Below are 12,672 nucleotides of genomic sequence, written 5' to 3'. Positions count from 1 at the left end.
CTAAAGATCCCTTTAGAGATATCAACTAGAACGCGCAGGCAAGTCTCTCATTGCTCTCCGCAAAAATAATCCGAGCGAAGGAGGTGCCACAATACACGCCTCTAAAAACAAAGTCTCATTAATGCTTGCGCTTCGTGCTCACTCTCTGAATATAAATGAACGCGCCAGATCACTAGCAGTCGGTGCACGAGTTTCCAACCAACATGGCTCGAGAATTTCTTTTGGGGACACTCATAACAGTGGCAATGTATAGGGTAGCGTATACGGGACCGGAGAGCGTCATTTAAGAAGCCCGAATCCATTATGTATAGAATGAGATTGTAGAAATTTGCGGAGGCCTCACTTTTGTTCACCAGCGAGTTTCGACGTGCACCCTTAGTGTACACACAACTTGTCCCTGCACCCCACTGCTCCTGTAGGCACGTAGGTCGATATTTGGTTCGTGCAGAAATGCGCGTCTCTCCATGCGAGACACGTTTCACATAAACGCATAGATTGGGAGAGATGAGAGATTCAAAGCTTTTATTTTCCGCAGTGATTCGGCTTTCGGATGATCTTTCTCCAGAGCGCCGAAGATCTTTCTTCAGATCTTTCTCCAGAGCACTGATGCGGACACACAGCGAGGTGCGTACGCCGTGTTCCGCCTGGCCGGACCTTTAGGCTCAGTGTGTCCGTTATGATGGGTACGTGGAGAACCTGCAGAAAATATTTCTTCTCTACTCGGTCGTTCGGCGTCCACGCTATGACGTGCACACCCCGATCACGCCACGTGCGCACGCTTTCGGCATTCAGCGTGTTTGGGTCCGCCAGTAATGCCGAGGCACCTGTCACGTAATGGAGCAGGCCGGTGTTAAGCGCCTGCTCGAGGAACCAGTCGCCGACTTTCGCTATAAGATGCTCCTTGCGGGTGTCGAAACGCGGACGCCGCTCCTCCGCGTCCTCGTATGCCAGCAACCTGGGGCGCCAGATCAGCGCCGTCACGATGTCTGGATTGCGGTACCGGAGGGCGTAAATGAACCACGGGTCGGAGGACGAGACGAGCCCTCTACGGTACAGTTTGGGTCGCTGGCGGAACAACGCGTCGAGCAGCGCCACGGCGCGGTAATCGTACCGCTTCACGCGCACGATGAACCGCAGTCCGAGACGAAGGCACTGGTTGACGCCTTCTTCGAGAGTGGGAACGCGAACGCAGAGGCAGTTCTTGGACAGCGGGTGCTTGCTGCCGGCGTCCAGTCGCCGCAGGTCTTCGAAAGACGTGTCCGCCAGTAAGCCCTCGCCGTTGGTCGTGCGCTCGAGGATTTCGCCATGGAAGAGGACACCTGCGTCGTCGCGCGTGAAGGACAGGTCCACCACGATACCCTCCGCTATTCTCTCGGCCGCCACTTGTATGGCGGCCAAGGTGTTTTCCGGCGCGTGGCGTCCAGCGCCGCCGCGCGCGAACACGGGTGGCCGTCGCGAGGTGTCGCCGCTGTCGCCTTTCCCGAAGATGGCCTCCACGGCGACGTCGTCATCAACGGGGGGCAGAGAATACAATCGGCTGACGTAACAGGCGACGGCTGCTAAGATTAAGGTCACGTATAGCCAAGCCATAGCCCCGAGTACAGCGAAGCCGCATACGAGCTCGCCGTGGAACGTGCAGCCGAATCACGGTGCGCAGGAAGGCGTGGTCGAAGTCCCGATGGCTAGGGACACGACTCGGTTGACCCACGTTAGTGCAGATACGTTAAATCAACTAGCGCTCGTGATATGCATGCTGCGTGATCACGATGATGATGGTGATGATCACAGGCGATGACACATGCTTACAACGGGAAATTGGCCAGCAAACGCGCCATAGAACAATAAGAACGGAGGCGGGGGATAGTATAATAGTAATAATGAAAATATTAAAGCTTCAAATTATTGATGATAACATTATTTACATGAATATTTAAAGAAACTGTGAGCAGGTGACGCTTGTCATTCCTCGTATGGCTCACACCCTTTATGGGAATTCGACAGGTATTTGCCGCATAAAGCAATAAAGTAATAGAAATGAAATGCCGAAAACGTTATTTAAGTAATTGAAACATACCGGCAGAACTTTAATTTTGGCTACTTGGGGTTCCTGAACGTGCACCCAATGCTCGGTACAGGGACGTTCCTGCTCACTATGAATGTCTACGTTAATGCGATTAGTATTGAAGCAATGAAGCGACGCGCCGTATTGTCGTCACCGAAACGCATCATGTTTGAGGTGTGTATACTGCAGTCGGCCTCCTTTCTCGAGCTTCCTTCTGAACACGCTAAGTCGCCCTCAAAGTCAGTGTGTAGCCTCCGAGATGCTTGGAGCTCTGGTGTGAGCGAACACTGAAAATTTTTCCCGCATTGCCCGCGGACCCAACGTTGACCCTACATGGAGTCAACATACCCAAGGTGGACGTACTCCGTATTCTGGGCCTCCCTTTCCAGAAGGACGGTGCCGGTCTCGCCGCCATTAAAAAGCTGCAATCGACAGTTACCCAAGTCGCGCACTTGGTGCGAAGAGTGACTAACAAAAAGCACGGCCTGAAAGAGCAGGACACAATCAGATTAATACAAGCCTTGATAATCAGCACAGTCACTTACGGCACCCCGTACCTGGGTCTCAAGAACAGCGAGACAGACAAATTGAACACCCTAGTACGAAAGACCTACAACTTGCACCGACTACGTCGACGGAGAAGCTGCTCAGCCTGGGCATCCACAATACTTGGGAAGAACTAGCAGAGGCCCACAAGATGAGCCAGATAGAGCGACTCAAGCTCACCAGCACGGGCAGGGATACCCTAATAAGACTGGGCTACCCAGTCGAATCTGAGTCCAGAAAACAGCGGGTTCCTCTACCTCTGAGGGAGAAGATCACGGTGGCCAGCATCCCGAGAAACATGCACCCTGTATACAACAGAGAAAGGAGGCGAGCGAGAGTTCAAGCTCTACGTAAGGCCTACGAAGGACCAAAACAAGGAGAAGTCAGATACACCGACGCGGCAAAGTACAAGAACAGAGCGGCCCACGCTATCAGCGTGATCAACGGCCAAGGACAAGAGGTAGCAGCAGCCTCGGTAAGCACTCCAGACATCGACTGCGCGGAAGAAACGGCGATAGCCCTGGCGGCCACTATGGGCAAGCGAGAGGAAGATCGCATAACAGTGATCACGGACTCACAAGCAGCATGTAGAAATTACCAAAAGGGTCGCATTTCCAAACAAGCCCTGAGCATCCTCGAAAAACTAGACAATGTTCAAGAACTGTACATTGTCTGGGCCCCGGGACACGAGTCCCTGGCGGGTAATGTAGCGGCTAACGCCGCTGCCCGAGATCACATTCTCCGGGCTATCCCACCGAGTTCACGACCACCGGTAGACCAACATGATAGCGTCCCGAAAAGATACGCCGATATCCTGAATCATTACAGACTGGGTAGAAGGATCTACCCACCCCCGCATCCCAAGCTGACAAGAGAAGAGGCGGTGATCTTCCGCAAACTTCAGACAGGCACATTCCCGCACGGCACCCTGCTACACGCCATGTATCCTACGAGCTATACTCACAAATGCGCCCTCTGCTCTGCGCCCAATACCCTCTACCACATGGTATGGGAATGTCGACAAAACCCATCGACACCACCCATCACCGGACCAACCGTCGAGCAGTGGGAGGCCCAGCTGACAAGCCCGTGCCTTGAAGACCAGCATCGCCTGGTGAGCAGCAGGGCCAAGCTATCAGCTCAGGCCCACGGCATCCTGGACTAGGGACGCCGCCCACCTCGGACGATCTTACCGTCTGCTCATCTCTAAATAAAGTTTATTCCTCCTCCTGCCCGCGGGAACCCATGTGACGTGGGAACCCATGTGATGCCAGAACCCATGTGACGCGGGTTCGATTCCGCCCAGCGCCGTAGAAATTCTAGAGGACATTTTAAGAGTGCGGTACAACTTGGGTCATCGGGTAGTCCATGGTCTAATGGGTGTAGCGTCGGGCCACTGTGCTGATAAAAAAACCGTGTTGTAAACCAACCGTTGGACGAACTTGGTTCTCTGGGCTTGGATGAACTTGGGTTTCTGAGCATGTGAAACTAGGTGTGTGCCGATCATCGATGCACCTCTTTCAGGCCAAGTTGGGTCACTGGGTATATGTGTTGAAGACAGCCGCGTCTCACAGGTCACAGTAGTTTGATTGAATGAAACTTGGTTTAATAAGTGAAAAAGAAAAGGGAGGGTGCTCACAGAGAGCAACGCAGAGGCTCGAGTTTGTCGCACATAAACTCGCACATAGCGTCCGTCGAACACGCACACGGTATCTCGCGCTCACACTCGCACAGACTCGTCGTCGCACTATCGAACGCGCACTCGCACTGCCACACAATCCAACAACACAATAACGCGTCTCGGCCGCAGATCGCGGTGTACAAGGTAGGGGGCACTAGCAAGCAGCTTGTGAAATAGCTAACATATGTCACTCTTCAATGCACGTTCTTGACGGAAACGTGGGCCACTGGGTGTGTTCCGCTCATTGGGTATGTGCTCGCAATTTCTCCGGTACTGGGCGAATAAATGTCCAGACAATCTTGTCTGAATGCCCATTATGACACGCGCCACTAATCGAGCGGTACGACGGTTCAATAAAATACGAAGAAATCACGAACATAAATCCAAACGTAATTAATAGCTGGAAATTGGGACATAAAAGCCAGCTGATACATATATGATTGCAATCACAACTAAATATTACAGCCAGGGCATGGCGCTGGCAAACTCTCCTCGGCTAGATCTGTAGCACTCATACACACTCGCATATACTGACTCAAATGGACGGTAGGATACCGCCGCCGTAGCTCATTTGGTTGAGCCTCGCACATGCAACGCGAAAGACGTGTGTTCGGCTCCCACCAGTGGCCACGGTGTCTTCTCGTCCACTTGCCGCATTTCCCTCGTCTCTTATTAATAGTACGTTTCAATTAAAACCAGAATTACCCTCCCGTAGGCTTTCCTTGACTTCATTGTCTGTTGGTTTCAAAACTAACAAAGACCGACTGACTAATAAAACAATACGCCTCGGTTCCCCTTCGTGTTAGTCACAGCAAAGCCGCACACAAGCAGACGTAAACCATATTACCCACACTTTTGAGCACTTGACAGGCAGTTTTGGCAGGTTCCGTCAACATTTTTTACGCGTGTACGCTTTATTTATTACTTCTTTATATGTGACGAAACAACACTATAATTGAAAAACGTCCCCGCTAAACACCATATGGTTCCAAAACAGCCTTTATCACGCTTGCGCCGAACCTTTATTTTATTGCGATAGCAATTATATGGACACTCAAAAGCAGATTTCTGCCGTCGGCGTCGCCGTCGCCGTCGCCGTCGCCGTGAGGTTCCGTATGACGTCATTTGGAGATGAAATCGTCGCCGCGCGCCGAACGCTGTATGTGCGAGTGAAAGGGCGCGAGGGGCGCGTCTTTCACGGGGAGTGAACGCGCGGCGGAGAACAAACGCGCGTTCTGCGCCGTGCTCGCTTAAGGGCTGCAGAAGTAGGCGTCTCTTTTCTCCTTTACAATCACCATATATGTAGAGCAAACGCGCCTTCTTCAGACGCGCGAGAGGCCGTGGGGGAGGGGGAGGGAAGGGAGGCGACGTTTAGCTGCGGCACCAAGTGCCTATTTATATCAGAGGCTCCAGCAACAGTCACCAACGCCGCACGCATTTTGAGCTAACGCGGGCAAAACGCCGATGGCGTCGACAACAGTTCTGCGTGTTGTTGCTACCAAAGCCGCTCACCTTACTTCGTATGACATTGCTGTGTTGCTATCGCATTCATTGCTTCGCCCTTAGGGCGAAACTGTGACATTTTATTGCGATAGCAATTATATGGACACTCAAAAGCAGATTTCTGCCGTCGGCGTCGCCGTCGCCGTCGCCGTGAGGTTCCGTATGACGTCATTTGGAGAAGAAATCGTCGCCAAGCGCCGAACGCTGTATGTGCGAGTGAAAGGGCGCCAGGGGCGCGTCTTTCACGGGTAGTGAACGCACGGCGGAGAACAAACGCGCGTTCTGCGCCGTGCTCGCTGAAGGGCTGCAGAAGTAGGCGTCTCTGTTCTCCTTCACAATCACCATGTATGTAGAGCAAACGCGCCTTCTTCCGACGAGCGAGAGGCCGTGGGGGAGGGGGAGGAAAGGGAGGCGACGTTTAGCTGCGGAACGCAGTGCCTATTTATATCAGAGGCTCCGGCAGCAGTCACCAACGCCGCACGCATATTGAGCGAACGCGGGCAAAGCGCCGATGGCGTCGACAACAGTTCTGCGTGTTGCCGATGCTGCAGCATGTCCAAATTTATACAGCTGATAAAGCTAATATCATTATTCCATATAGCTCTCTACAAGTTTGCTATCGCAATTGATGCTTCGCCTTTCAGGTGAAACTGCGACAACTTTTTTTCTTACACACGTTCCGTGTGTAAGGACACACGTTCCGCGCAAGATAGCGCCAATGTGCTGATCGATACGTTTTCAGATGCGGTAAACCGTCCGTCTTCCATTCTCAACCTTTACTCGGAGGCAACCGATTGTGAGCCGGTGGAGTCGCCACTTGCCTACACATTGTGATGCAAGCCGTAGAAAATGATCATGACAGCATAATATTCCCCTGCAAGAATCTTCGGCTGCAGACTTCTGAAATACCGAGAGACCTGCAGCTTCAATCGCGCTTAAGCGTGCCGCCAACATTAGGGAGCAAAAATTAAATAAACACATCGCTAGGCGATGTCTTTAGGCAGTGACATGGTTCCCCAAGAACAAACAATTGTGCCTCCTAGCGAGACAAAAGTGAGCAGAAGGTCCCTTTCTCTTTCTCGATTTTTCTGTCTCTAAACTATTCGGTTTATTATTATTTTTCGCTTTAATTCGGAACAATGCTCCCTCTGATCGGACGTATTTTTCCGTAGCTCCGCATTATCGCCCCGTCTGTTGGCGTTTTCCCTGCCACTGGAACGCTGTTTTTTTTTTTTTTTTTGGACCGCTTTGGCGGTCATGATCACTACTGGCGCCTATTATTGCGATAGCAATTATATGGACACTCAAAAGCAGATTTCTGCCGTCGGCGTCGCCGTCGCCGTCGCCGTGAGGTTCCGTATGACGTCATTTGGAGATGAAATCGTCGCCGCGCGCCGAACGCTGTATGTGCGAGTGAAAGGGCGCGAGGGGCGCGTCTTTCACGGGGAGTGAACGCGCGGCGGAGAACAAACGCGCGTTCTGCGCCGTGCTCGCTTAAGGGCTGCAGAAGTAGGCGTCTCTTTTCTCCTTTACAATCACCATATATGTAGAGCAAACGCGCCTTCTTCAGACGCGCGAGAGGCCGTGGGGGAGGGGGGGGGGAGGGAAGGACGGGCCGTTTAGCTGCGGCACCAAGTGCCTATTTATATCAGAGGCTCCGGCAACAGTCACCAACGCCGCACGCATTTTGAGCGAACGCGGGCAAAACGCCGATGGCGTCGACAACAGTTCTGCATGTTGTTGCTACCAAAGCCGCTCACCTTACTTCGTATGACATTGCTGTGTTGCTATCGCATTCATTGCTTCGCCCTTAGGGCGAAACTGTGACATTTTTACAAAGTACGTCGGCATCTACACCCGAGACGTCCAGCCCGAGTTCTAGTGCAGCCTTGCGCGTGCGAGTGCCCAAGCGGCACTCGCCGCCTCGGCACAGAGCATCGAAGCTGTCGTCCGCTGTGTCAAAGGTCCGGAACGTTACCGATGCAACTGCCATCCTTGCCAGGAGCGTCTCCATCTTGGGGACGAGTGCAAAGTGCGAAGAAAGTAACCTGAGGATGGATACTACCAGCACGGAGCACAGCAGCCCTGCAGTCACGGCGCACACCTCGGCCAAGAGAATGACGGAACCTAGTAGCCTTCCAGGGGATGGAAATACAGCTCCTGCGGCGCCAAAAGGCCTACCCCCTCCACCGACAGATACGCCTTCGGTGTCACCAACGACATCGTGGTACAAAGTGGTTATCAAGCCTCGTGCTAGATACGACATGTCCACTCTGCCCAACCGTACCATTCAAGCGGCTCTGGATGCCTGCCTCGAGAAGTCCAGATTTCAAGGTTTCGCCCTAAACAAACCTACCAATACTGTTTCAGTATGGGTGCCTGCTATGGCACTAGCTTATAAGCTCCAATAACTGCAACAGGTCCAAGTCTCAGAAGAATGTGTCCTTCCAGTTCAGGCGTACCTCGCCAGTGGTACTGATTTAAGGCGCTATGTGGTTAATGGTGTTGACCATGACGAAGAAACTGAAAAGCTCCTGCAGGAACTCTCATGTCCAACACACAAGGTCGTCGCTGCTTGCTACCGAGGTAGCGGTCGTACATGCCTAATCATGCTTCAGGGTCCTAATTCCCCACCTGAACGTATCCTGTACTATGGCTGCGTACTGCGCCCGCGCCCATTCAAACCCTCCGTTGTGTACTGCTACTCCTGCTTTAAACAGGGACATATGAAGTCATCGTGCCCCTTTCCACCTAAGGACGACAACATGGAGCCTGACCCATCAGCATCCTTTCGATGTGGCCTATGCCGAACAAATGATCATGACATCACTTCCCCGACATGCCCTACGAAGTTGAAAGCTACTAAGAAAGCTCGACAACGCCGCTCTCGGCAGCAACCAAGCACCTCTCAAGGTCCACCGATGAAACAAGTCCCTGTGTACAACCGCTACGCCGATCTAGCATCGCTGGAAGAAGACGCTAGCCAGGTGACAACAGAAAGTACAGCGACAAGTGATGCGGCCAAACCTACATATAGCATAGCCGTTAGGGCGTCCATTTCGCGACCACAATGGCAACGGGCATCACAATCGATGGAAGACACGCCGCCTCCCTTGGCGAATGAAGAATTCCAGATCGACGCTCGCCTCGCCACTCTCGAAAAGGAAATCCAGCGTCTCAAGGAACGCCGTACACTGCTCCAGCGTCGTCATGACGGAGCGCGGGCATCACAATCGACGTCGACGTCCATTCCTGCTCACGTGGTTACCAGCATCTATGTCACAGTCTTTTTCACCTCAAGAACTCTTGCGCTTCGTTGCGCAACAGCTCCAGCATCTCACCTCGGTTCTAGTGGCCAACCTCAACCGGTGATGGCTGCTACGTCTTCAAGTGCGCCAGAAGGCATTTTACAGTGGAACTGCCGCGGCATCGCCGGGAAGGTCGGAGAGCTGCGCCAGCGTGTCAGATATGGGAAACTGCGTGTTTGGGCTCTACTGCTTCAAGAAACTAACGCCCTGCCACCCATTTCAGGATTTGTGGCATACTCATCGCCTTCAATGCTGGACCGTAGGAGGGCTACGCCTGATGTCCTTCCACGAAAGGCTGCCGTTTATGTACGATCCACCCTTTATCGGACCCGTGTTGATCTTTCACGGTGGTGCACTTTATGGTAAGAAGTCGTGGCCGTATTGGTTCGTCTCCAACACAAAGACGTTATCATCGTTTCGTACTGTGCACGCCCCTACGGTGGTCGTGCGGCTCGGTTGTGTCTCGGCTGGTTGGCGCACCTAGGAAAGAAGCATCCTGGTTGCCCCATTATGGTAGCAGGGGATTTTAACGCGCCCCACACTACATGGGGTTACGCCATTTCCAGTGCGCGTGGTACATGTGTGCTGGACACTTTTGTGGACGCCCAATTCACGCTGCTTAATAATGTGTCAGTGCCTACTCGTTGGCGGTACCGCCCTCGCGCGCCGCCACACTCACCGGAGCGGACCTGTCTTGGTGGCTAGGAAGGAGGACCGTCTCGTGGTCATGTGAACCCGACTGCTGGGGATGTGATCACCATCCGATTCACCTTGGCTTACCTTCGGGTGGAACAGGCCACCTTCGCCGGCTGTGCTGAGTGGCGGACTGGGATCGATATAGGGCGGTATCGGAAAGCACTGTATCCAGCTTCATGCTGGACCCGTCCCATTGTCTTAGTGCGGCACTAGTTGAAGCAATCCGTTCTTCGTGGGTGGATAAATCACGAACCGCTCCAGATTTGCAACTTCTGCGTCTCTGGGCGTCGCGCCGCCAAGCAGAACTTGCATCAGAACGTGGCCCTTCATCAAATTCCCTCGGGTTGCAGGCCCAACGCCTTACTGCAGTAGCTCGGCGCTATGAACACCGCTTAGAACGTGGCCGTTGGATAGACTGGTGCTCTTCCCTCGGCCCTTCGTCGTCCAATGCCTCTATTTGGCGCACCTTCCGTGTAATGGAACGCGGTCGGCGGCCTCCAGTTGTCGACGTCCGCGGCATTCACCGATTGCCAGGCGGAAGTAGACCATGGGAATGCAGTGTGCTGCGACGAGCAGGCATCCCCGATACGTGGTGCGGGCGAAGACACTTCTTTGCGTCGGAGCAGTTCTTCACGAACGATTGAGTGTATCGTCGAGGCCAGGTCCGACGACGAGCTCATGTTAACACTTGCCACCGTTGTCAGGTTAGCCAACCGTCCGAAATCGGTGGTTATTCGGCGCATCTGCAAGGTTTCAAAGGTGCGGCAAAGTTGTATGACGTCGGACACCGAATTGAATTTATCCTTGGTAATGAGGAAACTGTAGACGTATTAAGCGATCCCCTTGAGCAGATGGCCAACTTTGTGTTCTTCCGACATGCTTGGGTCCACCTGCTTACACAACCTCACGATATTCTCAATGTATGCGGCGCAAGTCTCAACAGCAAGTTGAGCCCTGTGGGCCAGAGTCAGCTCAGCACGCTTTTTATTGGCAGTGGTGTCATCGAAGCAACTACTGAGTTCCTCAACGAAAGTGTTCCAGTTTGTCGGGGTGTCGTGGTGATTCTCGTACCAGACGAGTGCCGTATCGGTTAACGAGAACACTGCATTTGTAAGCTGGGCCTTCGAGTCCCATTTGTTGCTCCTGCTCACCATTTCGTAATGGATCAGCCATTCATTGACTTCTTCCCCATCTTTTCCTCCATAGGAGCGTGGCTGCCTGTGCAGTTGGCAAGGGCCAGGAGGCGATGACATCGTAGTGTCTGCGTCGGTGGACATGTGGCGTGGCAATGGCGGATGGCGGGAAAGGCGGCGCCTGCGGCGAAAACTTGATGGGAAAGGTTCCATGGCCGGATGTAGTACCCAGCGCTAGAGCACTGCACGGGCTCGGGCTTACCCGAAAGCCCGGGCCCGGCCCGGCCCGTGGGCCAGGCCGGGCCGGGTAGAGGAGTTTTTTCACGGGCTCGGGCCGGGCTCGGGCACGGTGTGTGCTTTTTGACCCGGGCCCGGGCCGGGCTTGGGTTTTTTGACGCGGGCCCGGGCCGGGCTCGGGCTGTCTGCGAGTTATTCTCGGGCTTCTCAACTCTGAAAAACATGTATTTTTCGGTCTCGGGCCGGGTTCGGGCCGGTTTCGAGTCGGGCTCGGCCGGGCTCGGGCTTAAGGTAAAGGGGTGGCGGGCCGGGCCAGGCGGGTAACGTAGGGTCTCGCCATAAAAGTTTTGATCGGGCTCGGGCGGGCCGCCCAATGTAAAAACGGGCCCGGGCCGGGCCCGGGCCGCAAAAATCGGCCCGTGCAGTGCTCTACCCAGCGCCTCCACCGGAAATGTTACAAGGCGGGAGGCGTTTATTTATAACGCTCGGCGCTCATGCACTGCACGAGGCAAGGCCGCCTTGCTTGCTTGCTTGCTTGCTTGCTTGCTTGCTTCCTATGCCATGGCGCATACCCACCACGGGGGATTGGCCAAGAAGCCGGCGGTTAAACAGGCGGGTTGAAATTATGCAATGAAACTAACTGAAGTCAGAGCCGTATTTTATTTTATCTTATAGGGAATCGTGTGCTTTTTGGAAGGAGATCAAAGTAGAAAGTAGTAAATTTCAATCAGTTTAATTGGAATTTTCGAAATTAATAAATAATCGACCAGTAAATTAACGTAAATTGGAATTTTGTAAAATAATAAACAATGTCTCAGTGAATAAACTTGGTATTCTCCTTGTGTCACCGAGGAACTCGCATACGGCCCTGCATACGTTCCTGTGGCTAAAACCCAGTGTAGATGCCCCAAAGGATAGAATATTTTCAGTGTTTATAGCGATGCCTAATTTTCGGAACAGAATTTCGAAGTATTTCTTTCTCTGGATTGCGAATGGGCGGCAGTTTAATAAATAATGATCAATGGTTTCAGGTTAATTGTAGAAATGACATAGAGGGGACATCGCCAGACCAAACCTGTGTAGATAAAAATTTAGGGGTGGAATACGGCATCGTAATTTTGTAATTGAGATTTCCAATTTACGTGTGGGACACCATTGATTATCCCAAGGGTGAAACAAATGCTTTAAGTCTGTGATTTGGAATGTCTGTTTTGCAGAGTAATTTAAGAGACAAAGTTTTCTAAACCTAGCCGCGGTGATATAAGCAGAAGTCGGCAGAACATGCATGACAGGGATGAACGTGCGAGTGCGTCGGCCATTTCATTTAAAAACAAACCATGGTGATCGACCTGGTACCCATATTAAACGCACCAGACGTAAGTTCGAAGGGATTAATCTTTATAGTTCGTTCAAAACTGTATTGTCTGAGGATGAGGTGAGTGCTGTGCACACTGACAACGAGTCAGTTACTATTACAGCTGTCGAATAATTTCGAAGAAGTTTACG

The 12,672-nt window shown here is 52.7% G+C and overlaps 2 protein-coding genes across 2 annotated transcripts in view; one reads left to right on the top strand and one right to left on the bottom strand.

The window, feature by feature from the left end:
- Positions 1–522: 522 nt before the first annotated feature.
- LOC119462272 (glycerophosphodiester phosphodiesterase 1) lies at positions 523–1,590 on the bottom strand. The gene has a single exon (XM_037723614.2). It carries the CDS (start codon positions 1,588–1,590, stop codon positions 523–525), a length of 1,068 nt encoding a protein of 355 aa, XP_037579542.1.
- A 9,057-nt stretch (positions 1,591–10,647) lies between these two features.
- The window catches only part of LOC119462270 (disintegrin and metalloproteinase domain-containing protein 10), a 49,321-nt gene continuing 47,296 nt past the window's right edge, over positions 10,648–12,672 (top strand). Inside the window, exons 1-2 of the mRNA XM_049672912.1 lie at positions 10,648–10,836; positions 11,003–11,150. Of these exons, the coding sequence (XP_049528869.1) occupies positions 10,648–10,836; positions 11,003–11,150 (337 nt within the window). The remainder of the gene's footprint in view (positions 10,837–11,002; positions 11,151–12,672) is intronic.

The sequence above is a fragment of the Dermacentor silvarum genome, chromosome 8 (genome assembly GCF_013339745.2).
Source record: "Dermacentor silvarum isolate Dsil-2018 chromosome 8, BIME_Dsil_1.4, whole genome shotgun sequence".
NCBI classification, from domain to species: domain Eukaryota; kingdom Metazoa; phylum Arthropoda; class Arachnida; order Ixodida; family Ixodidae; genus Dermacentor; species Dermacentor silvarum.
This window is presented reverse-complemented; position numbering and strand designations above follow the sequence as displayed.